This window comes from Aspergillus ruber (assembly GCF_000600275.1).
Source record: "Aspergillus ruber CBS 135680 unplaced genomic scaffold scaffold00001, whole genome shotgun sequence".
Classification (NCBI taxonomy): domain Eukaryota; kingdom Fungi; phylum Ascomycota; class Eurotiomycetes; order Eurotiales; family Aspergillaceae; genus Aspergillus; species Aspergillus ruber.
The window spans coordinates 756,347-780,199 of NW_024467297.1; the positions used below are offsets into that span (position 1 = coordinate 756,347).

The 23,853-nt window shown below is 49.4% G+C and overlaps 13 protein-coding genes across 13 annotated transcripts; 6 read left to right on the forward strand and 7 right to left on the reverse strand.

Annotated features, from left to right (window-relative positions):
• Positions 1-82: 82 nt before the first annotated feature.
• Positions 83-1,125, reverse strand: EURHEDRAFT_407633 (uncharacterized protein). The gene has a single exon (XM_040780614.1). The coding sequence runs from the start codon at positions 896-898 to the stop codon at positions 224-226; it is 675 nt and encodes a 224-aa protein (XP_040643334.1). The 5' UTR covers positions 899-1,125; the 3' UTR covers positions 83-223.
• A 181-nt stretch (positions 1,126-1,306) lies between these two features.
• Positions 1,307-2,866, forward strand: EURHEDRAFT_407634 (tRNA(Thr) (cytosine(32)-N(3))-methyltransferase). The gene has a single exon (XM_040780615.1). The coding sequence runs from the start codon at positions 1,338-1,340 to the stop codon at positions 2,577-2,579; it is 1,242 nt and encodes a 413-aa protein (XP_040643335.1). The 5' UTR covers positions 1,307-1,337; the 3' UTR covers positions 2,580-2,866.
• A 247-nt stretch (positions 2,867-3,113) lies between these two features.
• EURHEDRAFT_25311 (hemolysin III family protein) lies at positions 3,114-5,243 on the reverse strand. Its single transcript, XM_040778116.1, has 2 exons — positions 4,716-5,243; positions 3,114-4,662 (listed from the first exon to the last, which is right to left on the reverse strand). The coding sequence occupies exons 1-2, from the start codon at positions 4,902-4,904 to the stop codon at positions 3,346-3,348; spliced, it is 1,506 nt and encodes a 501-aa protein (XP_040643336.1). The 5' UTR covers positions 4,905-5,243; the 3' UTR covers positions 3,114-3,345.
• EURHEDRAFT_407637 (uncharacterized protein) lies at positions 5,208-6,453 on the forward strand. Its single transcript, XM_040780616.1, has 3 exons — positions 5,208-5,905; positions 5,958-6,201; positions 6,261-6,453. Exons 1-3 carry the CDS (start codon positions 5,550-5,552, stop codon positions 6,300-6,302), a joined length of 642 nt encoding a protein of 213 aa, XP_040643337.1. The 5' UTR covers positions 5,208-5,549; the 3' UTR covers positions 6,303-6,453.
• A 239-nt stretch (positions 6,454-6,692) lies between these two features.
• Positions 6,693-8,347, forward strand: PIG-S (GPI-anchor transamidase GPI17; the record flags this gene model as incomplete). Its single annotated transcript, XM_040779874.1, has 2 exons — positions 6,693-6,884; positions 6,944-8,347. The coding sequence occupies 2 exons, from the start codon at positions 6,693-6,695 to the stop codon at positions 8,345-8,347; spliced, it is 1,596 nt and encodes a 531-aa protein (XP_040643338.1).
• A 156-nt stretch (positions 8,348-8,503) lies between these two features.
• Positions 8,504-10,312, reverse strand: EURHEDRAFT_407640 (uncharacterized protein). The gene is made up of 2 exons (XM_040780617.1): positions 10,000-10,312; positions 8,504-9,920 (listed from the first exon to the last, which is right to left on the reverse strand). Exon 2 carries the CDS (start codon positions 9,867-9,869, stop codon positions 8,529-8,531), a length of 1,341 nt encoding a protein of 446 aa, XP_040643339.1. The 5' UTR covers positions 9,870-9,920; positions 10,000-10,312; the 3' UTR covers positions 8,504-8,528.
• sod4 (mitochondrial 37S ribosomal protein mS42) lies at positions 10,075-11,608 on the forward strand. Its single transcript, XM_040778112.1, has 5 exons — positions 10,075-10,323; positions 10,380-10,509; positions 10,575-10,737; positions 10,816-10,940; positions 11,014-11,608. Exons 1-5 carry the CDS (start codon positions 10,280-10,282, stop codon positions 11,521-11,523), a joined length of 972 nt encoding a protein of 323 aa, XP_040643340.1. The 5' UTR covers positions 10,075-10,279; the 3' UTR covers positions 11,524-11,608.
• Positions 11,609-11,708: 100 nt separating this feature from the next.
• On the reverse strand, positions 11,709-12,308 carry EURHEDRAFT_419778 (ubiquinone-binding COQ10-like protein; the record flags this gene model as incomplete). The annotated part of the gene is made up of 1 exon (XM_040783330.1): positions 11,709-12,308. A coding segment is annotated over one exon (600 nt), but the record flags the coding sequence as incomplete, so codon positions are not given.
• A 232-nt stretch (positions 12,309-12,540) lies between these two features.
• Positions 12,541-13,892, reverse strand: EURHEDRAFT_25178 (hydroxyacyl-thioester dehydratase HTD2). Its single transcript, XM_040778108.1, has 2 exons — positions 13,187-13,892; positions 12,541-13,122 (listed from the first exon to the last, which is right to left on the reverse strand). The coding sequence occupies exons 1-2, from the start codon at positions 13,762-13,764 to the stop codon at positions 12,639-12,641; spliced, it is 1,062 nt and encodes a 353-aa protein (XP_040643342.1). The 5' UTR covers positions 13,765-13,892; the 3' UTR covers positions 12,541-12,638.
• Positions 13,893-14,020: 128 nt separating this feature from the next.
• On the reverse strand, positions 14,021-16,008 carry EURHEDRAFT_373579 (putative long-chain fatty acid transporter; the record flags this gene model as incomplete). The annotated part of the gene is made up of 2 exons (XM_040778546.1): positions 14,021-15,181; positions 15,232-16,008. The coding sequence occupies 2 exons, from the start codon at positions 16,006-16,008 to the stop codon at positions 14,021-14,023; spliced, it is 1,938 nt and encodes a 645-aa protein (XP_040643343.1).
• A 1,333-nt stretch (positions 16,009-17,341) lies between these two features.
• EURHEDRAFT_373580 (uncharacterized protein) lies at positions 17,342-17,845 on the forward strand (the record flags this gene model as incomplete). Its single annotated transcript, XM_040778547.1, has 1 exon — positions 17,342-17,845. One exon carries the CDS (start codon positions 17,342-17,344, stop codon positions 17,843-17,845), a length of 504 nt encoding a protein of 167 aa, XP_040643344.1.
• A 937-nt stretch (positions 17,846-18,782) lies between these two features.
• Positions 18,783-19,546, forward strand: EURHEDRAFT_373581 (GNAT family N-acetyltransferase; the record flags this gene model as incomplete). Its single annotated transcript, XM_040778548.1, has 2 exons — positions 18,783-19,209; positions 19,272-19,546. 2 exons carry the CDS (start codon positions 18,783-18,785, stop codon positions 19,544-19,546), a joined length of 702 nt encoding a protein of 233 aa, XP_040643345.1.
• Positions 19,547-22,227: 2,681 nt separating this feature from the next.
• EURHEDRAFT_445367 (putative aminotransferase) lies at positions 22,228-23,545 on the reverse strand (the record flags this gene model as incomplete). The annotated part of the gene is made up of 3 exons (XM_040783527.1): positions 22,228-22,948; positions 23,000-23,457; positions 23,513-23,545. 3 exons carry the CDS (start codon positions 23,543-23,545, stop codon positions 22,228-22,230), a joined length of 1,212 nt encoding a protein of 403 aa, XP_040643346.1.
• Between the last annotated feature and the right edge of the window lie 308 nt (positions 23,546-23,853).

The following is a 23,853-nucleotide window of genomic DNA, read 5'->3' on the forward strand; positions in this document are numbered from 1 at the left end:
GGTTCCGCGTTGTGGTTATATCGATTGCTACGGGGAACTGCATAGAAGAGAATATTCAATTAAACATTAGTTATTTAATAATAGCCGTACATAGTTCCATGACATGTCAATTCCATTATTAGTATTAAAATTAGCGTTAGTAGTATGCATCGATCATAGATCGTTCACAATAATAAAGACAGCATATGTCCAGTCCATACCAATGTCCAAACCCATCACAACCCTAGCGACTCTCCCACGAAAACCTCCTCGCCCCAAACTCCTCCCCAATATCAACACTACACCTTGGACTCCTCACCATCCACTCCGGTCTCTGAAACACTGCCTGCGGCTGCGCAATATTCACCATCTGCTGCTGTCGCAATATCGCAGACGACACAGACACAGTCGTCCTCCTCGACGGCGTGGGCGATACCCCAGCGGAGTACGGCGGAGGAGGCGTCTCCCGCGTCGCAGTCGAGGTGTTACCGTAACTGCTCTGGAAGGAGAATGCTGAGGAGGCGTCGTCGGCTGTGACGCCATCGCGAGAGTCTCGATGGTCGTATTCGTAGAGATATCTTTGCTTTTCGTTGGATGGTGTGTTTGTATTTGATTCTGTTTCCAGTTCTGATGAGGAAGATCGTATGTGCCCCTCAATGGTCTTCTCTCGGATACTCATGGGACGAGGTGTATACCGAGGAAGCGGGATGGTGGGTGTATAACCCTCATCATTCCTGATGTTGAGATTGCCAATATAAGCGGCCATTCCATTGGGAAATTGGTTATGAGTATGGCTCTGGAACTGCTCATTTTGTCCGCTTTGAAGAGGTACTGGTCGAGCGGGACTTTGTTCTATCATGCCTGGAGTGGGAGTGGGAGCGCGGCCAAAGCAGCAGCAAAAACCACTGAATAGTCCCATTTCACCGTTTCAAAATTGGAATACAAGATCGATCAGGGCATCAATTTAGTAGGTAATAGATCGATGCGGGCCTGATGCTGGTCTGAGCTCCGCAGTAGATATGCAAGTACAGATGTGGGCTCAAACATGCACAAAATGAGATAATCTGATCGATGGCTGTCAGAATGAAGAATGCAAAATGTGCGAGATCCACGAGAAGAGAAAATGACAGAAAACAGCGAGAGGGGATGAGGCTGTGAGGAATCAAGAGTGAATCCTTCGTAGTGAATAAGAGCCTCAGGCAAGGCAGTCACGTTTCATATTGTTTTCCGATTGGTTGAGAATTCACTGCTGATAAGATTCCCCGGAGAGGTGCCTGAGGCTGACAGGAACTTTTTTTTCTTCACCCCCGCCTCACTGTTCACTCTACAGTCTACAGTCTCCCTGTACAACCGCCGAAATGACACCGGCAGCTACATCACCACCCCCTGACACTCCCGAATCTACTCTCGAAACTATTCCCTCCGATATCACTACCGCCGCCCAACGCGCCGAACCTCCCCAGATCCCCGCGCACCGCTCTCACGACCCCTCCAACAACCTCAAACGCACCGACCCCTTCCAATTCGGCTCCCGCTACCTAGAACAAGGCGACAACGTCTTTGAATTCAATGCCTGGGACCACGTCGAGCCGGATGACGAATATAAAGCCTTCGCCGAAGTCCAATACTCCAAACAGCGCGAATCCCCCGTTTCCGACTTCGACCGCTGGCGCTTCAACGCAGACCCGGCCAAATGGTGGAATCTGTTCTACAAGAACAACACGGCGAATTTCTTCAAAGATCGTAAGTGGTTGAGGCAGGAGTTTCCGGTTCTCGCCGAGGTAACGAGGGCGGATGCGGGAGGGAAGGTTGTGTTGGAGGTTGGGGCTGGGGCGGGGAATACGGCGTTTCCGTTGGTGGTGAATAATGAGAATGAGAGTTTAAAGGTTCATGCGTGTGATTTTTCGAAGACGGCAGTCCAGGTTATGAGGGAGAGTGAGCATTATAATCCCAAGCATATCACGGCGGACGTGTGGGATGTGGCTGCTGTGAAGACGGAGGAGAGTGATTCGCTGCCTCCGGGGTTGGCAGATGAGTCAGTGGATGTTGTCGTGTTGATCTTCATCTTCTCGGCCCTTAATCCCAATCAGTGGGATCAGGCCATGCGCAACATCCACCGTGTGTTGAAGCCTGGTGGTCAGGTTCTGTTCCGTGACTACGGTCGGGGAGACCTTGCGCAGGTGCGGTTCAAAAAGGGCCGGTATCTGGCAGACAACTTCTACGTCCGCGGAGACGGCACACGGGTGTACTTTTTCGAAAAGTCCGAATTGGAGTACATATGGAGTGAATGGACACCAGAGAAGGGCATTCCCTTTGTCGACCAAAGCGAATACGAAGTCACTAAGCCAGGAACCGAGCCTGGAACCTCACAAGAAGATTCAAGAAGCGAGAATCAGTCTGATGAGAAGCAAGAGAACGCCAAACCCTCTCAGCCGATCTGCACTGGCCAAAATGATGGCCTTTTCGAGATCCTCAACCTGGGTGTTGACCGTCGTCTGATTGTCAACCGAAACCGCAAACTCAAGATGTATCGTTGCTGGATGCAGGGTCATTTCAAAAAGCGTGAAGCGGCCATTGAGGACAAGAAGGAGGACTCGTGATTTCATTATAGAAGCTTATTCAAAAGCATATACCATTTTGATACCCAAAGACCATATTTGGCAATGTCAAGGCACCAATGCGCGCCGGCTATTGAAGACTAGCGTGGGCACCCGATTCAAGCCGTTACCCAGTCTTTGTACTCGCCATTATGGATACATTGGCGCCATAACGAACTGGGTTCGATGCGCATGCCAAACTTGCGAGTTGCAGAGGCCGTCAGTACATGAGAATAGAATAGACCATTGCTTCAAAACTACGCTAGATGCCAGGAAGACTATCATGTTATATCCAAAATCGTTCATTATTTGTAAGAAGTTCCAGAGACAAAGTAGCTACATTTCGACCATGCGTATGTACTGGCAAAATGGCAAGAAAAAGTATGTGAAAGAAAGAAAGAAGGAAGAAAGGGAGAAAGGAAGGAAAGAAGGAAAAAAGGAAAGAGAAAAAGGATAAGAAGTGGAAAGAAACGAAAACTGCTCTATGCACCAGTCTATCCCCAAGCCGAACCGAAAAATAAGACTTGGATGTAAAGCAGCAAACGAAAGTCTAAGAAAGCAAATGCCATAATACTCCATCCATGCAAGAATTGAAGAAAAGAGGAAGGGAAAGAAGAGAGAAGACGTGACAGAAAAGGTCAGGACAGGGAACGTGCAGTCTTTGCATGGAGAAGACCTGGCCATCCGTACCTAGCAAGAGTCCAATACTTTTGGTTCATATATCTTCACTCATAGTCGGTCATATGCATTAATGTATTGACAAACCGCCTTACGCGGTCAGGTTGGGACATTCTCCTTTGGCTCTCACGAAGGCATGAGCGAAGAGGTCTTGCATCGCACAGTAGTGGAACAGGATCCCACCAAGCACAGCGAAATGCCAGATGTTGTGGCTGCCGCCCACATAGTCAAACAAACCAGGACGCCAGCGTTCCGGGACTTGTGAGGCATAGACACAGGCACCGGCAAAGTAAACTAGAATGCTCTTCACGACAGGGGCGTAGAAATACAAGCACCAGGAAAAGCCTCTGGTATATGTCAATTGTGCCAAAGGAGCGAAGCCCGTCAGAGCAAGGGTAACGTAGAATGCCACGCGAGCCCAAGCGAGATCCGCTCGATTAAACGTCGGGTGCCACGGAAGAACGACACCACCAATTCCAAGGCACATGGTGGCAAGGATGTACGTCCATCGCGAAACAGGCTCACAGTAGAAAGCCGTGTATTCCGTTGTCACGATCGACGCCGCCACCAGCATGGAAATCCCGGTGTAGTCGACACAGGCGAATCGTTCCATGAGCGGCTGGTTGGCAATGCTGTTCATGGTATGCCAGAGGGTGCTGCAGACCAGGCACTTGCATGCAGCGAAGAAGAAGACGGCGGCAATGGTCACATCGGTCTTGGTGCTCAAGTGGAAGTTGGGGTTCAACGGATAGAAATAGAATGCCACCGACAGAACGATGAACAGACCGATGAGGTGCGACCAGATGTTCACCATTTCGTTGGAAAATGAGAAAACCGATGTAAAGCATTCCACCTTGGAAGAGTTGAATCGATAGCCCTGGAGGATATGCGGGTTGATGCGCCAAGGGTGAGGCAGATCGGCATAGGCGATCAACCGTTTCTGCTGTGCCAGTTCGATAGCACGATCAATGTTCTCGCGCATTGCATCCTTCGCTCGTCGAGCCCGTTCCATTCCTTCATCGACCACTTCACCCAATTTCGAGTCCATTGCCTTCCAGCCGTCATCGATCGCACCATAGATACCACGGTCCCGGACCGCATGCGCTCGAGATTCCAGCTCGGACAAGAACGACTCCATGAGACGAACGCCTGCCTGGGCCTTCTGTTCCAGGGTCTCCTTTGTCACCAGAGCCTCATTGTAGCGGCCCTCGAGGGTCTCGACCAGAATCTTGGCTCTCTTTTTGCCGCTGCCCATGAGTTCTCCGGAAGCGTAGGAGCAAGAATCCCTGACCGCCTCGAGTGTCGCATAACCTCTGCGGAGACTGGCATCAATCTGAACCATGTGTGACTTCCGGTATTGTTCGATCCAGTGCATGCGGCGTTCCAACTCGGCGAGGAAGAGTTCAACCTAATTCAGATTAGAATCGCCTCACCGGGTGGCAAGGAATTCACAAGACTTACCCTCAGGTAAACCGCATCCCCATCATAATCACAGGAGTTCTTCCTGGCATTGTGGAAGGAGTGCCTGCGCGTCCGGTCTCGTAGCAACGAGGTGTCTTCTTGAGGGGTGGCCGAAGAGGCGGCGACATCGGCGACGTCGGGGATATCAGGATACGACTCGATAGTCATGGATTGCGCGGAGCAAGCCATTCCGATTGGGTTTCTTCTTCGTATGACTGACTCGGATTATGTGATTCGCATTCCTTTTGTTGTTTTGAAGTATAGTCGCTGTACAGTGGTTGTTGTATATATGTACCGGCCGTTTTGTTGAGTTCGGGCGGGCGTCGGTTGGGTGTCGGGGACCCCAGCGGCAAGAGAGACAGCCCAAGGTGGTATTCCGGGGTAGAATATAAGGAAAGAATACGAAGCAAGGAGAGAAAAGAGAACAAAAAAAGAAAAGGAGCAAGGAAGGCCAAATATACTCCGGAGTATTTGGTACTTTTGCAGACGAACTGCAGGGCTGAAGGAGGGAAAAAGTAAGAATTTAAAGAGTGTGAGAAAGAGAAGGCTGGAGGAGGGGAAAAGATCGGAGGTTCGTATTGAAAAGTCGCTCGCTGCAACAGTTACTACAAGTAATACATGCTCTCACATCCGGTTCTTATTCGAGAATCCGTCAGTCTTACTTCAACATAGTATTCCGGAATACAGTCCATTCAGCGCTTTCCATTCTCCACGTTTTGTCTGTTTTTCCCACCAGTTCTTCTCCATTCGGATAACGTCAACTTCGGTTTTGCTTCGGATCTTCGCCTTGCCTTTGTCGCTGTCTTCTTTTTACTTTTCTTCTTGTTCGCGACCATGGCGATTAACGAGATCGTCACCGATCCGTCTTTATTGCCCGTGCTGCAGACCAGTGCCGAAACCCGGGAACAATGTCAGAAGCTGCTGTCCTTGCTCAATCCCACGGCGGATGCCTCATCGTCTGAGCCTCCAGAGAACCTGGCTCTCGCAGTATCTAGACAACAAAAGCAGTTATTTGCCGTACTGGCCCAGCTCCGGGGTCAGAATCGCGACGCGATCTTCGGGGTTCGGGATACGAAACAATTGACAGCAGAGGCGCGCCAGGAGATTGATCGGTTACATCTTCAGCTGCAGAATTTGTACTATGAGCAGAGACATCTGACAGGGGAGATTGCGGCTTGCGAGTCTTACGAGTATGTTGGTGGACACGGGGAAATGCTACGATATCGTACTAACAAGGTCCAGTCACAAATACCTCTCGCTGCCCTTGATCCCCGTCGAAGAGTTTCTGGCCCTACACCCCGAACACGAAGAATCCAACGAACATGAACTTATGATCGCGCGTATCAACCACGAACATGCTGAACGGGAGAAGCTTGAACAAGCTCGACAGGAGCTGTTGAAGCGCAAACAGGCTCTGATCGCAGAGAACAAGAAGCGCAAAGACGACCTGGCCAGTTTGGACCAGGATCTGGAGCGGTTTATCGATGTGCGTATTGCCTTATGAAACTATGATTTGTTGAACGCTGCTAATTTGACCCCCTCTAGGCCGCGAAACCAATCCAGAAACTCTTTGAGAAGGAGTATTAGGCCCATAATGATGGTTCGTACACTGTTAAGATACCCGATTAAACCTTACAATTAGCATGGCATAGGCGTTGGATGATTTCCCCGGGATAGACCTTGAAATTAAACTATAATACGTTCACACCAATTGCAGATTTATTTAATATATGCTCCGTACATTGTTTCTCGTGTAGTCCTAGCTGTGTCCCTTTACGGTGCGGCCAAACATATCAGCTAACCTCCGCCTTGAACCCCGACTACCACAACAACATCGCACTGGGAACAACCCACTGCGCAAACACATCAATTCTATATATGCGATCAAATAATGCTGTCATGACCACCAAGAATGAAGACCTGGGGTCTTCTCCGCAGACTTCCTCCGACCCCGACAACACCGCAACCACCACCATCATGAGCTCCAAGACCAGCACTCAGCGCGTCCCTCCCCCAGAGAAACCAGAGACAACCCGGACCAGGTTCAAGGTTATTGCGGCCTTTTGGGCTGTGATTATCTTTCTGGGTTTGCCTATCTGGTGGAAGACGACGTCGATTTACAGAGCACATTTGCCTTTCCAGGAGATGGTCGATTGGGCTGATGCCAAGGTTAGTTGATCAGGAGAATCTGATCTGGGCAATCGCTAACTGTTATTCTATAAATACAGAGTTGCAGACCTGTTTTCCCATTAGAAATTCAAATCGCTGCTCCGTCAGTGCCGGACCTCGAAGCGCAGTTACTCCTCCGTACAACGCAACATACCCTCGATGATCTCAACGAATTCTCGGCCCATCACCTGCGATTGAAATTGGCAGAAGATGGAGACAATACTGGAGATATTAGGGAAGAAGTGCACGGGAAACCGGATACTGCGTTGACCGTTCGTCTGGTGCCGCAGGACAACCTGCCAATACCCAGATCGGAATTGAACCTGGAAACCACCCAACTGGACGTGTTCTACTCCCCCAATCAAAGCCCGATTCCTTCGTTGTCCAATTCACCGTTATCGACCTTTATTGCTGGTGAATTGCAACGTTTGTTCAGTGAGGAGAAAGCGACCATCGCGCACATCTTGTCCAACGGCCATACCCAACTATCAGAGAATATCAGCCGGAGACTGAGACGGTCGTTGAAGTACGCGGATACATATCATTTGGCTTTCTCACTGTTCACTCCGGGACCTGCACCTTCATCATGGGAGGTTCAAGAAGCTATTGAGGGTTACCTTTCGCCGCTCCTGGAAGCCTTTTCCCCAATCAGCAACTTCACGGTCGACACGCAAGTTCAATTGTACGCGACCTTTTCGCCTACGGCACCGTTGCCCGAGTTTGATGAGTCGCAGTCTGCATGGACCTTGAAGCAAGAAGATCTCAGCGCCTTTGTTAACGCCGCAGAATGGCCCTTGAGTCCTAGCATTGGCAGTGGCCCGACTATCAACTTCCTCCTCTACGTCCCTGACCCATCCCAGTCCCCCATGGTCGTCAAAGAGAACACTGCAACAAGCTGGATCATCCCCCAATGGGGCGGTGTTTTTCTCCTCAATCCATCCCTATCCAACGAAAACCCATCAAACCCACCACACCTATCCAAAGACTCCCTCCGTCCCGCCTTCATGACCTTCTCCCACCAACTCCTCACCCTCTTGGGCACCCCAACAACACCAACCTCCCTTCCCCTCCGCCTGCAAACACTAATCCGCATCCGCGCGGCAACCCTCCTTCTCTCCGCCTCCTCAACAATGGGTTCCCTAGCCCGTCTCACCGAATCACTCCCCTCAATCCCCATACCAGCCACAGTCGCCGCATCCGTCTCAACAACCCTCTCACACCTCTCCGCAGCGTGTACCCATCTACGTGAGGGCCGCTTTTCCGCCGCCCTGGATAATGCGCGGGTAGCCGAGACGGAGGCAGAACGCAGCTTCTTTGAGAAGAGTATGGTGGGACAGGTGTATTTCCCAGATGAGCATAAGGTGGCTGTTTACTTGCCGTTACTGGGGCCTATCGGGGTGCCGCTTGTTGTTGGGTTGTTGAAGGAGATTAAGAGGATCATTAAGGGGTTGAAGGGCCAGTAGATGAAATAGGTTTATATACTTTAATCGGTTTATTTCCGTATTTTGTTTGGGTTAAATGGTATATTTTCAATGGACTGCTATTATACATTCAGGACTATAATATGAACACCAACTCCCATCTACCCAACACATTCATACAATACATAAAGAACATAACCCCCCAGTCTCAACTCAACAATACTTATGCATTCCCATCTCTCACCCGATAACAAGGCTGCCCCCTCTTATCCCTAAACCCCACATGATCAATCATCTCCGTAAACGTCGTATCTGGCCTCGCATTAACCCTCCAAGCCGCAGCCCCCGGATATGGATCCGGTTTCAGAAACCCCCTTGTCTGGAAGACACCCGGTGGCGTGTAAACTCGTATACTCTCCGTGCTTGATGGACGTGGTGTTGACTGTACATTTGCATGTGCATGCAGGTCATGCACGTGAACGGGTAAGGGCGGGACGACGGGGACGTCAGGGTCGAGGGTTGGATCGTGGCGGGTGCTGAGGAAGGATTTCACGCGAGAGCCGGTGCGATGCAGGCGGGAGCGGGTTCCTTCGCTTGCGCGGCGGAGGATGCCACTGTTTGCACTGTTTGATTTGTTGTTGTTGATGTTGGGGCTCTGGCAGGCGAGAAAATCCGTACGCATCGCTGTATCTTCCGAGGGGATTGGGTCTGATATCCCGAGTAATGTCCCATTCCTCGTTCGTTCCGTGAACTGTGCTACCTTCGCAGATGGAGGGAGGTTCTGTCGTCGTTTTCGGAGGCAGTATGGGGTTAGGAATGCTAGGGCTGCTCCGAAGATGGCACCGGGGAAGAAGCCGGCGAGGATGGCTGGGGTTGGGAAGGAGGAACAGTTACTTGACTTTGATAGAGTGCTTGTGTCTGGGAGGGCGCTGGGGCTGGGGCTTGAGGACGAAGATTCTTGTTTGGAAGTTTCGGATTCGGGGGCTGCTGTCGGGATAACGGCAATGGAGTCTGATGTTGATGATACTTCATCTGATGCGGTAGTTGCGGATGTTGCAGGAGGTGTATGCGTTGTATGCGTTGTAGATGCTCTGGTTGATGTCGAAGAGGTAGACGTTGAAGACGATGAAGAAGAACTGCTATCCAACACACAAGCACTCCTCCCGCCGCTTTCCCTGCACTCATACCCAAACGGACAGCAAGAATCACCGCACTTGGGCAAATCATCATCAAGTCGTGTCGTCTTGATCGGACTTTTTGGATGAAGGGTGGCATTTTGTTGCTGCACATCGCAAGAGATGGTTGCAATGGAGTTACAATCCTCGCCATCCTCACAGCAAATGACTGAACTCGAATTATCAAAGCTCATACATGTCGACGATGACAAACAGCAAAAAGAATCTGGAAACTTAGAGTTTCCGCACTGCTTGTAGGAGTCCGGACATGTGTCGGCGCGTGTGACCAGATCGAAGGCGTAGCCTGGTGTGATGGTGGTTGCGATGATGGCACAGAGGAGCAGTATCGATGGCCGTCCAGCCACATATCTGAGGGACAACCTCGCCATATTAAGAATATTTTACAGGATCTCTAATGCAGCTGCAAAAACAGAGATTTTCTGGGTATATATCACCGTCAATCAAAGAGAAAGGAAGAAAGACACCCAAGACAAACAAACAAAGAGCCAAAGACAATACCTGTCAAAGAAAAAACACAATGAGAAACAGGGCCAGCCAGTGCTATTTCATACATTGTCTTTCTGAAGAAAACTGGGCTGGAATGCCAACTGCAAGCGCTGGCCTCCCAGAATAGAGACAGCATATAGAGCTCGCGGTAGCTCTCATGGTAATAGATCTGGGCGCTAAAAATCTCCGATTGTTGCAGAATGCTTCCTAAGCTGCAAGCTAAAACACCCGGGCGCGTAGAGAAGTACAGAAAAAGAAAGACCGTCAGGAGCAAGTTGGCGGTTGGATATTGATGGAAGTAGATCTCAGGCCTGTGATTGGTCGTCGCTGTGAATGGCTTATTTAAGCCACACTAGTCCCAGAACGGCAGGCGACATCCTCCGCGAGGGAAATTCTGCGGACTTGAAGCTCTTCGCCGAACGACGGTGTTTTAGCAGTCCAGCAACTCGCCAGTTTCACATCATGTTCTCCCGGCTCATGCGGCCGCAGAGTGCTCTGCGTGCGGCTTCTGCGATTCCCAAGGTACGCTCTGGTCAATGGCGTTGTTCGCCCAGAAGCGAGGAACTGACTGTCCCGCCTATTACTAGAAACCCTGCCAGACACGAGCATTGCACGTTGTTCCGCAGTTGACGTACCAATCCCAATTCGAAAGCAATGGAATTGAAGGGTTGTTGTCGAATGATGCATTCGATTGGTCATGGAACCAGTACCAGAGTCTCATGGTCGAAAAGCTCAACCTTATGACCCAGGGTATGTCTTATGTCCATTGAACGCTAATTGATTCGCAAGATGGTTATGGGAACTGGCTCTAATTGATTCTGTGTATAGATACCCCTGATGCCGAATTGAAACCCTACGAACTTATGTTCAAGTACTCCCGTCATGCCGAAATGGCGTCCGTATTCAACCATGCCTCGATGGCTCACAACAACCACTTTTTCTTCAACTGCCTGGTGAGCGACTCTCTACGCCCACTTTCTTTCGCCCATTCCTTACTGACCACATCAGTCTCCCGTTCAAACACAGATCCCCGCCGACTTCGAAAAAGACATCAACGACACGTGCTCCTCGGTTGAATCATTGAAGCTCGACTTCTTAGCCACGGCCAACGCCATGTTCGGTCCTGGTTTCGTGTGGCTGGGCAAGAACTTGGAGAGGGAAGGGTTGATGCACATCTTCTGCACGTATAACGCCGGCTCGCCGTACCCGGCGACGTATGCCCGGAGACAGTCTGTCGATATGGCCACCCACACCCGCGATGCCCCTCTTGGTAACCAATACGCCGGTTCCATGGGTGCTCATTCTGCGAACCAGAGAAGCCTGGCACCGGGTGCTGTGGACGTGCATCCCATTCTGTGCGTGAACACCTGGGAACATGTGTGGTTGATGGACTACGGTGTTGCGGGCAAGGCTGAGTACCTGGAGCGGTGGTGGAGCCGGATCAACTGGGAGGTTGTGCATGACAACTTCCGGGCCGTGAATGCGAGGAAGAGGTCTGGTACTAGCCGGGAGCGCACTTTGGACTTCACACGATGAATCAATTGAAAAAACGCCGGAATGAGTTGTGATGTTCTATCTTGATTGTATTATATCTACATGTTTTCTTTCGTCTTATGGTCTAAATGTACAGCGTTTTGGGATAAATCATGACACCATACTTCAACCCCCCCCCCCTCTTAAACATTCGACAGCCAATAACCGGTAGACTACCTCTGAACCTGAACCTCCTTCATCCTCTTCTCAAACGCCTCAATCATAACCCCCGCCATCTGCCTCTCCACAGCACCCATAACAGCTGCATGAAACTGGCTCCGAAACTCAAACTCAATTTTCAACTGCACCCTCGTCTCATTCCCATTTTCCAACGGCACAAGCTCCCATCTCGTACTTAAATACTCGAAAATCCCCTCCCTCGCCCCCGGAAACTCCGTCGCATCCTGTCCACCCTTCTTATCTACCCCGAACCGCGCCCCACTCCTTGCCTCAACGACCAAATTCTCCGGATCGCAGTCCACGCGCGACGTGAACGTCTCACTGAGAGGTCCGTAGCCGATGGTTAGGAAGGCGGTGGTGGGATATTTTGTGGTTGGGTCACGGGCTGTTACAGTGGATGCTGTGAGGAAGGGGAGGAATTGGGAGTAGGAGTCGACGGAGGCGATTACGGTGAAGAGGGGGTTTGGTGCGTAGGGGAGGGTGCGGGTTGCAGTTAGGGTGCGGTTGTTGTTGTTGTTGTTGTTGCCATTATTTGGGAGAATTGAGGAGAGGTCGGGGAGGGAGAAGAATGCTCGTCGTGAAGTGGTTTGTGGTGGTGATGTGCGTGGTTGTTGGTTTTGAAGCGGTTGGGGACGGTGTTGGAGTGGTTGTGATTGCAATTGGGAAATGTCAATGCGCGAAGGATATAGTCTAGCGCTGGGGCTGAGATTGCGGCAGAGTGGCCGCGCGAGTGATGGTTTCATTTTGAATAGTCCAGTTCAATTGGCAATTCAGTCCAGTTTATGTGAGTACCTACGCGGATCGCAACGGAAGTTTTTTGCGCATCGAAAATACCCGATTGGGATGCCAAGACCGGGTATACTCAAGAATAGAAGCAATATTCCAACATTATTCTGCATTTACAATGTCATGATATATCTACAGAACAGCTGGAAAGTTCAACTGATCTCAGCCTTCATACCAACTACATCCCCCGGCGCCAATATCTGTACATTCCCAACTCCATCACTCTCCTCTAGCACAATCCGATACTCATCCTCCGCATACAACGGACTTGTCGCGCGATACTTGATACTCTCCGGCACAAGAGCCTCCAAACCCGCCTCGGTATTTTGAGACCTTGTATCCCTCCACAAATCCAGTATGGAAATGAGGTTCAATGGACCGTGGACCACGATATCTTTATGTCCCTCGACATCTCGCGCCCAGGGCACGGAGTAATGGATCTTATGCGGATTAAATGTTAGCGCAGAGAATCGGAAGAGTGTTACGGGAGTTTGACGGAGAGTTCGTGTGTGCGTGCTGCCGGATGTAGTTGTTATGCATGAAGCGGGTTGCGGTGGTGTCCATTGCTGTGATGACGGTGTTGTTGATGAAGATGCTGTCGATGGAATCGGAAGAGCTTTGCGAAAGACCCAGTTCCTATTCTTCATTAGCAACCCATTCAAAATAGTATACCTGAAAATTTGGGGTAGGGTAAGCGCACCGTCGATCCAAAACAGCAACCCCTTCTTCATTCCTAAACTCCTTCTCAACACTAACGACAATCATCTCCTCCCCCGTCTTCTTCACAACCTTCGGCTCCGCACTTAGCACCCTCGTTGTTTCCGTAACCTCCTGTCCAACTCGTAACGGATTCACTCTTCCTTTTATCCCGCGCGGCCATTGCACTTCCCCTCCAGCCCACATGCGTCGCGTAAATGGCGATGCGGGGTTATACGAGACGTCTGTGCCATCCGCCCCGAGTTCATTCTCTAAAAACGCAGGCGTGAAGTATACCAAATGGTACCCCGGTGGTAAGGGTGTTCCCGCCGGGGGCGGAGTGGTGTTATTTGAGAGGGATGAGATGTTTGGGTAGAGGGAAGGACGGTTGAGGGTGAAAGTGAGGAGTTGAAGTTGATTTGCATCGAGAGCTTGGGTACGTATTTGGGGGCCGAGGGATTGGAAGCGTTCGAGGAAGGAGAATGCGATAGACGAGGCGGAGGTTTTGCCGGGGGAGGTGGAAAAGAGGCGTTTGCGGTAGAGGAAATGGGCGGTGCGGAGGGTTGGCCTTAGGAAGAGCATATTGAATATGTAGTATTCATGTATGCGCTCAAGATGGAAAAGATAATGGTTTTTAAGCTATTGATATCAAAAAGGCGTCTCCAAAACGCCGAAATGCGGGGATCTTCGGTTTGCGTGGAGAAAGCCGACTCGGAGATCGGGGCATGTTCAATAAGCCGATAGTCATACAATGCCAAGAATAATGATATTTACTATGTGTATAGACAAGGGCAGTAAGGGTATCTAGAATAAAAATAAAAAAAGGAAGATCAAGCTATCACAGCTTCACCTGTCCTCCCTGCAAGCGGTCCCAATCCTTCGTTTCAAAGAGGACGTACTTGTCACCCTGAAGCCAATAAACCTTGTCTTGGGTGCTGACCTTGGACGGGTCGACTCCCTCAGTGCGGAGCACATGTTTCTGCTGTTTGTTGTTACCCGTACCCGGCATCTCTGGCGTCGCGCGTAGGAACAGAGGCGCGGCAAAGCGAGGAAGGCCCTTCAAGGCATGTTGAGCAAGACTCTCAAGGACCTCTGACGAGGGCTCGATCAACGTCGATGTGTTGCCAGAGTCGACCTGGCGCTTGAAGACAACTGCTGCACATCCGGCCCGTCCGTCATGGTGAGGCAGCGCCACGCCGTATACGTTGGCCTCGTGGATCTCGGGGTGCGAGCCCAGCACTTCGCCCACCTCGCTCGTTGACACGTTCTCACTTTTCCAACGAAAAGTATCTCCCAATCGGTCAGAGAAGTACCAGCGGCCATTTCTGTCCCATCTGACCATGTCGCCGGTGCGGAAGTAGGCGTCGCCCTTCCGGATGACATCGCGAATGATCTTGCTCTCCGTGGCCTGGGTATTGTTGAAGTAACCCTGGAACTTCTCTTTGGGATCGGACGCGTCAATGGCGTACAGCAGCTCACCCGGGTCGCCACGAACCACTGCCTTGCCAAGTCCTGTTTCAGGGTCACGCCATGGTTGCTGCGACTCCTGGTCCACCTCGACGACAGCCAGGCCACCGCCCATAATCATTTCGCTAATAGCACCATTCCGGCCAATCGCACCCGCAGCAAAGTCGTTAGATGACAGGTTCCACGACCCCGAAGTGCCTTCTGTGGCCGCATAGAATTCTGCGACAGTGGGAACATTGTAACGTTCCTTAAACTTGTTCCAGATGTCGGGACGAAGACCGTTACCGAATACTACCCGGATGTTGTGCTTCTTGTCAAGATCTTCTCCCGTGATAGGATCGATATCGGGAGGTGTAGCCAAAATGTACCGTAACGTTTCACCAACGTACTGAACGACTGTTGCACCATTCTCACGTGCATCTTTCCAGAAGTTCCGCGCAGAAAATTTGCGGCCGATGATGAGTGTGCATCCTCCCTGCAAGCAGGTCATGAAACCCAGAATCGAAGCAGAGGAATGATACAGAGGCATGCACTGTGTTTTGGTTAGTTCAGCATGCAGAGAAAACAATGATATAGACATACAGTAAAGAATCGATCCTTCCGGCCAATGCTTAACCAGTTGTTAGAAAACATACTGCCAAGCCAGCACTTCTTCCAGCTGACAATAGCAGGCTTGGGAAGACCGGTAGTGCCACTGGTATAAATCAACGCGGCCATATCCCGGAGTGTCTGATCCTCGCGCACTTTATCATCCTCACGGATAGCCTCTGTTTGGTTGATTTGTTCCTCTACATCCGGAGTGAAGAAGACCACCTCCACTGATCCTTTTTCTTCGCGGAAATCGGGGGATGCAAAGATCTCCATTTGTTCTGGCGGGAAGTTCTTCCGTACTTCTTCATCGACAATCAACAACTTCGTCGTTGACACGCGAACCGAGTGTGTCAATGGCTTTCCAGTCAGGTTGTAGTTGATAAACGCAGGGACGGCGCCGATGCCCCAAAGCGCGAGAACGAAGAAGATGAAGTTCGACGAATTCATGAAATCGATGGCGACAATATCTTTTGGCTTTACGCCATGCACAGTCCTAAGCCAAGTTCCGTAGCGCAGCACCATTTGGTATGTCTCATGGAAGGTCCATGTGCGTCCGTTGTAGACGAGGAACTGGTCGTTCTTGGTGCCGGAAGCGAGCGCATGGTGCTCCAATGTATAGAACAAATTCAGTTGACCGTTCCAGGCAGCATATCTTGACTTTGCGATTCCCTTGAGGAGCGATCCGACCAATCCTATATCATAAGAAAGCGACCATCTGGCGTTGAGATAGGCGAGAGCAGAAGCGGCAGCGGGAACAGCAAGGCTCATGGGGAGATCTAACCGGGAGTATAGCTGTTTAGCATGATTTTGATCAATGCAGAACACATCTTATCAATAATTCTCACTCACCTGGTAAAGAGGGTAACGGAGACATAGTCGAGGGCTCTTGGTGCAAGGTGTCGCAAAAGGAGCCGGGCGGGGGAGTTTAGCTATTTCTTAAGGCAGAATCAGCTAAAAATAAAGAGACGCCAGCTAAACAATCCGGGATGATAGGATAATACGTATTAGAAAGAACGTAAGAGGATCTGCAGCTTCACGAGAGGAGAGGGACCAGGTTGTTGGTCGCCGAGGGAGAGACTGTTGAATATGAATGACGACGAGCCGCGGCACATTGACCGATTCGGAGAAATCGGAATGTCGCCCCTGGGATAGCAACAATTTCATTGTTATACAAGATAGCCAATGATCCAATGTTTTGACTCAGTATAAAGCCTTTTTTGAGTTTCCCGGAATTGGGGATTGTCCCAATAACTGGAAACATCCATGCAAGGCCTCTCTTTCTAACACCGCGCGCATACACATGGCCCGATGATAAATCGCATACTCTGGAGCTCAACAAACATATCGGATCCCATAGAGCCTTACTCTTTTTTGCATCCGTTCATACTTGGGTATTGCTTTTTTTTTTTTTTTTTTTTTGCTTTTCCTATACCCGTTTCTGGTATGACAGTTGTCGATATCATGTGATGGCACGTGGCAGCTTCATCTTTCCGGAAAGAGTATGCTGCGCGCAGCCAGTTCGCGGAGGAAAACGAAAATAGACCGTTGCCCTGGGGGTCATTATTCTGTGAATTCTCAATCCGACGTGATGCTATTTCTCTATGTTATCGGAGCAGAGCTGGTCGTTCAATGCTTGAGGCTTAAAACAAGGCATAGGTATCACTACCCAACACGGGAGAATGTGAGATAACATCTGAGAAGCCGATGGATATCCATGCTCCTGGGAAAAGTTTGGCAGGTATATCTTAGATATATTTATGACCTGCCATGAATCTGCCTGCTATGCGCCGCACTATTCATGTGCCCCCTATGTTTTTCTACGGGGCGTCAATACGAGGCCGTGGACGATCACCTCTAAACCAGGCGTTTATTCTGTCTTTTGGGCAAGGGTGATTTATTCTTATGTCTGACCGCTCAGACACAGCCTGCGAACTGTGGCTTTTGAGTTTCAGCTGACCACGACTCTTCCTCAGCCTTGCGCATTTTAATTCTGGCGAGAGGTCTCTTCTAATATTACTGACATATTTTCCCAACCAGAGACTTGCATACCTTCTGACATTCCACCTTAATTTTTCCTGGCCACTTTCCGATATTCGCTGCGATGAACCAGAACATTCTCCTTGTGCCGCTTCTCTGGCTGCTGGTGACAGTAGTTCCCAGTCACGCCGCCACACTCCCCATGTCACGGTCCGCCTTTGCTTACATCCCCAATACACCATCGCATGCTGCCACCATCTCTGATAAGAACGAACAACCGCCTGTATCCTACATCTTCCCCAGATCCATGTCTCCAAGCTCAGCTCTTACCTTAACGCTCGGTCTTACCATCGGCCTCGGCCTTGGTGTCGTTCTTCTCTTCGTTGTTGGCATTCTGTTCCGAATGGCCATCACTCGTCGGAGACGGGACGAAGCGGTGGCAAGGGCAGTGGAAGCATCCGAGGCCAGGAACACTGATGCACTAGCAAGTGGCGCCGTGATGGGTGAACTGGAAGCGAATAAGTCATGTAATCAGGCTACATATCAAGCACCGACGAATGGGCCGTTCCAAGCAGCATCAAGTGAGGTGTATGAGGCACCGCAGAATCAACGATATGAGCTGGCATGATCAATCGCATAACGTCTCCCATTTTACTTTAAACGCTACCGTCTATATCGAGAGGATTTAATGGATTCTATCTCTACTTCTATGCAACCAGTCAGATTACAGATGATGATTGATCTTTACTACGATAGGTATCCACCAGGGATACGGCCTATGGGGGAGCAATTTGGTTGGGCTAATGTGCCACTTGACCCGGATAAGATTGACAGCCTCATCCATACCATAATACAATCCACATGGCACATGATCTTGCTCTTTGGCACGGAAAACTATGTGGATGCAGCAACAAAAAGGCTTTGCAGATTGACCGGGAAGCCCGATACATAAGTGAACGGCATCCTAATGGAGCCACATGGCTTAGAAGCGAACGGGACAGATATCGGATTATAGAGCCGTCGAATGGCAGCATGATCTAGAATGGTCAATTGCATGACTCTTTCAGTATCAGCACCGCCCATCTCTTTCCTTTCGTTATTCGACGCCTAGCTGGCGTAATAACGCGGCCTAGGTTACGGCTTTCAGGACCCATTAGCAAGAGAACCCGAAACTAAGGCAATAGAAAGCGATAGAAATCAAAAGACCATTATGCGGTCTATCAACCTCATATTGCCGTTATTGGGAAACTCGACACCTGGTTATTAGGTCTGGGTTCGCTTAGGACGGCTCTTCTCATCTTGGCTTCCTATTCGGGTAAACCCTCTGAGAGGCTCGGGAATAAGGGCTTCTCGCGGACATTTACTATAGAGCCCGAGTGGGATATCCACACCAAACCATGGTACCAGATTTTTTTGGAGAATTTAAATAGCCACGCAAAAGTCCCAATGTAATAGTGTACCACTAGCACTCTGTAGAGGCTGATTGCGACTCTGTATACATATTGCCCTATCCGCAGCGCAGTATAGAATTCGGATCATAGAGCAAGAAAGTAAAACAGACCAAAATGCCTCTTTCCGTGCAGCATGTCCAACGGGACGATCTCCCCCGAATTCTCGACATCTTCTGTGCTTCCATGTCCTCAATAAACCTCCTCGTCGCCACCGGCGACATCCCCAAGCTTGACAACCTAGACGAAGCCTGCGCTGCCACCGCACGCAAACATGCCATCACCCGCTTTGCTGAGATTCTCGATAGCTACCCCAAAGCCCATTTTCTGAAGGCCGTGGACGATGAGAATGGTGATATCGCGGCGTTTGCCATCTGGTATTTTTTTTCGGGGCCCGACGGCGTGGCGGATTGGAAGACATATGTGGAGACCGGGGAACGGTTAAGAGTTCCTGTGGGGTGTGATACAGAAGCATACCGGTATGGATGGAGCAAGATCCATGAGAAGTATCAGGAGGTTTTTGGTGAGGGGAGGGAGCATTTTCGTAAGTATCGCCGTCCATTAGTTCCTTTTCCTCAAGAAAGTGTGAATAGCTAATATACATAGACCTTGGACTCCTCGCTACCAATCCGAGTCATGAACGTCGCGGTGCCGGTTCCAAGCTCCTGGACTGGGCTCTTGAACAGGCCGATGAGAAGGGTCTCGAATGCCACCTCGAGGGCACACCTACCGGCTATCCGTTATATAGCCGGAAGGGCTTTGTCGATGCTTTTGGAAAGGGTAAAAGCCTCCTTGACATTGATGTCAGCAAGTACACGGGTAAAGAGGGAGACTTGGTGGATTTAACGGCTATGGTTCGGCCTCCTCAGAAGCAGTCATAAAGATAAAGACGTGAAAGGTATCAAAGATAGTATAGTGTTCTTCATAGATATGCTGCGCTTTGTATATAGGTTTCACATGTATTAGACTTGATAGACGTGATATTTGAATGAGTATTCAGATTAAAGAATTGATGAAACCACCAAGCCCTGGTAGATCCTGAAACGGATAAACCAATAAGGCGGTTAACTCCGAGTCGGGGAAGTTGGGGAGTCGATTATCCGGACTGCATGAGGCTATATATGAAGAGGAAATTTAGATTACACGGAGGGTGACAATGATATCTATAGACACCGTAGATGGTAGAATGAGTGCTTAGCTATCTAAACGAGTGTGTGTGTCCGTATATGAGGGATCTGTCGGCCTCGGTAATCGGACAAACTATTGATCCACCTCGACTTTCATCAGATCCCTGCATGTCACATGACCATCTGTTTGTCAGACGCTGTACAAGGATACAGCCTGCATATAATTATCCTCTTGTCCATTCTACAATGCAACCCAATGCGACCAAGAGCTAAAACACGCCAATTTATTCTTGCATATGTCGCTCCGCAGTAAGGTGGCGCTCGTCATATTCTAATCACCATATATTTATTGCCGTCCCGTGTGAAGGATGAGTCAACTTGATCTGGACATTCTGGGCTTTAGTATATGTAGAGACAATCACTTATTGCCTGCAAATTCACAGTATAACACATTCCAAAAGCGTGTAGTAGTCTCAATTCTAGTCGCTCTCTGCTTTTGTCATTCATTTAATCTATAGTCGGTTCGTTCGCTCCAGAACTGCGGCGTAGTATGATATGAATTTGGACAGCCGAAGCGTATTAGTCATAACTTCTTTATCTTCGTTTAAAAGCAATAGATGAGAAAGAGGGAGTCTGAAATAAAAGCAACAATCTATCATGCTGGTAATACTTCCGTTGATGGTTTGGTACATTCTTGCTATGTCTGGCATTGTTCCTACAATTTTACACCGCCGTGAGCACTAAGAAATTTCTAATCATGTTTGCTCCAAACACCGTCACACCATCAACAAGGAAAAGAAAAAAAAAGAAATATATAAGTCTTAGAGACCTCCGAGGAGAAGTAACCTGAGGCTTTACCAGGGACTCACCAAGGCCTGTTGCTCTATCTTCACCCAAATCCGCACTGGAAAGACTGGCCTGGCGGCATTCCTCCACCGGCGAAAGGTGCCGGGGATTACCTCCCCAAACTGCCCGTGTGGGCAGGGGACAGAGACCCCTAAGCATCTTCTCATTCACTGTGAGCGGTTCCAGGAGGCAAGGGCAGTGCTAGAAGATTCGGGGCAAGTGGATATTAGGCACCTTTTGTGTACAGAGAAGGGTGCGAAGAGGCTGTCTCACTGGTAGCTCAATCATGGTGTTCTACAGCAATTCAGCTTGGCCAGGGCCCTGGAGGCAGGGATCGAGTAAAGATGAATAGGACTCATTGTGGAGCTGCTTTCTGCAGGTCTACAATATGGTATTTGGCAGGCTGCCATGATGCGTCGTTCTTTTGTATGTAGGAGTTTTCATGGGTTTTTTTCACGCAGCATGGGACTCCCCCACGCTGGGTTTTTCTCCATTGGTTAGATAGCGTGCAGCACCCCATACCTCAAGGTGACGGGGCGTATAAATCTATTTATTTATATATAAGCCTTAGAGAAATATCCAATGATCTACTGTTTTGGGCGAGCTGCCAAGGAAACGCTTACATGCGTCGGCATTTTGATTAGGGCTACATTCGATAACCTTAATAGAACCCGCTAATGCTTCAAGTAGCTGCCACGAGTATGCATAATACACATTGCTAACGACCTGTATTTTGAATTGATATGGAGTTCGGCGAATCGTTGCCTGATAGTAGTCGACGATATAGTGGATTTCTTGAAGATTGCTTGGCGTGTTGGGGTCGGTAGCCCAGACTTGTTGAACGCTCATGGTGGGCTATTAGCTGGTAGCTAGGGGTATGTCAGAGCTCATTCAACCAAAATATGGCATTATGTTAGATATAAGTGAAATAAAATGACCATCTAAAAAATGGTCTCGGCTTTTGTTGCTGAAAAGAAGGGGCTTGCGTTCATCACCCGTATTTCTAACCTGATTATAACACACCCCTTCTCCAGCCTATCATACAATGTGTCCTCCGGAGCGGAGGATATTGTTCGCCATTTTATGGTTGTAGTGGCACGGGATCCTTATTGTGTTTTCTAATAGTCAAATGGGAGGTTGCGGATATTAAACGAGACCCTAGCACCACATTCTCTTTCGAACGATTCAACCAGGTTTGCCTCTGGTCTAATACAAAGTAGCAGGCGGTAAATAATTTGAGCACCCGGATTAGGATTTATTGAACTATCGTTGCTTTAAAATTGGCAGTGGTCGCTAGTTATTGCCAATCATAGCAAGAGCTATTATCGCTGTTGAACGATTTTGGTTTGAAAGCTGTAATTCATATGGGTTGAATCGAGATGATCACAAGTATTCGAGGTATATAGTTCGTGATAGAAGGTGACATTTTAGGGTTCACAAGACTTTTCGGCTACCGTTGTTAATTCTAATGTATGTTTGTATTCCAGTTGGAGTAAATGCTCAATGGCTACCATTGGTGACCTCATGTCAATCTTACATAGATGTGTATGTACAACCACAGACCCTAATCATATAGGCAAGAAGAGGAATTATTTCTTAATGGCGGGGACATCATCATACCCTTCCTCCATGAACGACTGCAGCGCCTCCAAGCCCTTCTCCAGCACCTCAGTTTCCTGTACGAACCCAATACGAACGTAGCCCTTGAAATCGGTACCTTCACCAAAGCAAAGACTTCCCGGAACGAACATCACACCCGTACGTTCCTGGAGTATATCACAGAAAGCTACATCGTCCACAGGCTTGCCCAACTTGTTAAACCGTATAAACGCCACGGTTCCCGCGCGTGGCTTCACCCAGTCACATGCCCAGCGATGCGATTCAATGAACTTCTCCAAAATATTAATGTTCTTCTTTGCTAGCTCGATATTTCTCTTGAGTAGGTTGTGAATGCAGCTCGGGGCAAGCGCGTAGCTGGCGATGGCGTCATCAATCTGACCCACGGAGATGGTTGTGTAATCACGCGCTGCAGCGCAAGTTTCGATGAGAGAACGGTTGCGCGATGCTATCCAGCCCACACGGGTACCGGCCAGACTGTAGGACTTGGACATGGAGCCTGTAGTGATGGTGTTTTCATACCCGAGTGATAAGACGGACGAAGGGAAGTCTTTGTCCATGGGGCTAATGGAGTGGAAAAGCGGACGGTATACCTCATCGGAATGGATGATGATCGATTTCTCGCGGGCAATATCCACAATGTCTTCCAGGGTTGGCTGGGGGATGATGGCCCCTGTAGGATTTTGAGGGTTGCTGGCCCAATGTCAGTTTATTATATCCTCGGATTAAACAAATAGCACGCACTTGATAATAATGAGTTTGGTATTCGGCCTAATGAGCCCCTTCAACTCATCAATATCCAATTGCCACCCTTCTTTCTCCTTAGACTTCCACAAGCTCACCTCAGCCCCGAGAGATTCAGGGACCGAGTAAAGCTGCTGATACGTCGGGTAGTGACAAATGACATGGTCCCCCGGTCCAACCAGGGAGTACAACAGCAGAAAGTTTGCCTGGATGGCACCCGCGGTGATCAACACGTTGTCTGCAGGCAATGCGGTCGGGGTTTTCACAGAGTACAGGTTGGCCAGTGTTCCACGCAGACGTTCCGAGCCGCGAATAGGGCCATACGTTAGCTTGTTGGACAGGTCAACCACGGGAGATGATTTGTCGTCGGAAATATCTTTGAGATCATCGATGGAGACGGAGGCACAGCATGTCTCTGCGATGTTGTACTTGGCTGTAAGTTCATATTTGTCCATCCACTACAGTCAGTGTCAGTAGACGAACAATAATGCCGATTGCGGGGAATATGACTACCTGTTCGACGGCGAACGGCTTAACGTTGACCATGGTTGCGACTGGTTGATAAGAGCTCAGAAAATAACAATGTTGTTGTTCTTATATTGTGTTGCGTGGTCTTGAAAAAAAGACAAATATCTTCACCTTGTTCTTCTTTTTTCTTCCTTTTTATTCTCTGTCATCTACAGGGCGCATCGCCGAATCTAGTTTAGTATCAGGCGAGCCAGGTACCAATCACGTGGTTCTCCGCATCGGTGCAGCTGTAACCGTCGCAGACGCTCTACACTTGGACAGTCACTTCTATTCTGTTTCTGAAATTTCCTTTTCTTTTCTAAAAAAATAAATATCTGGTATTATCC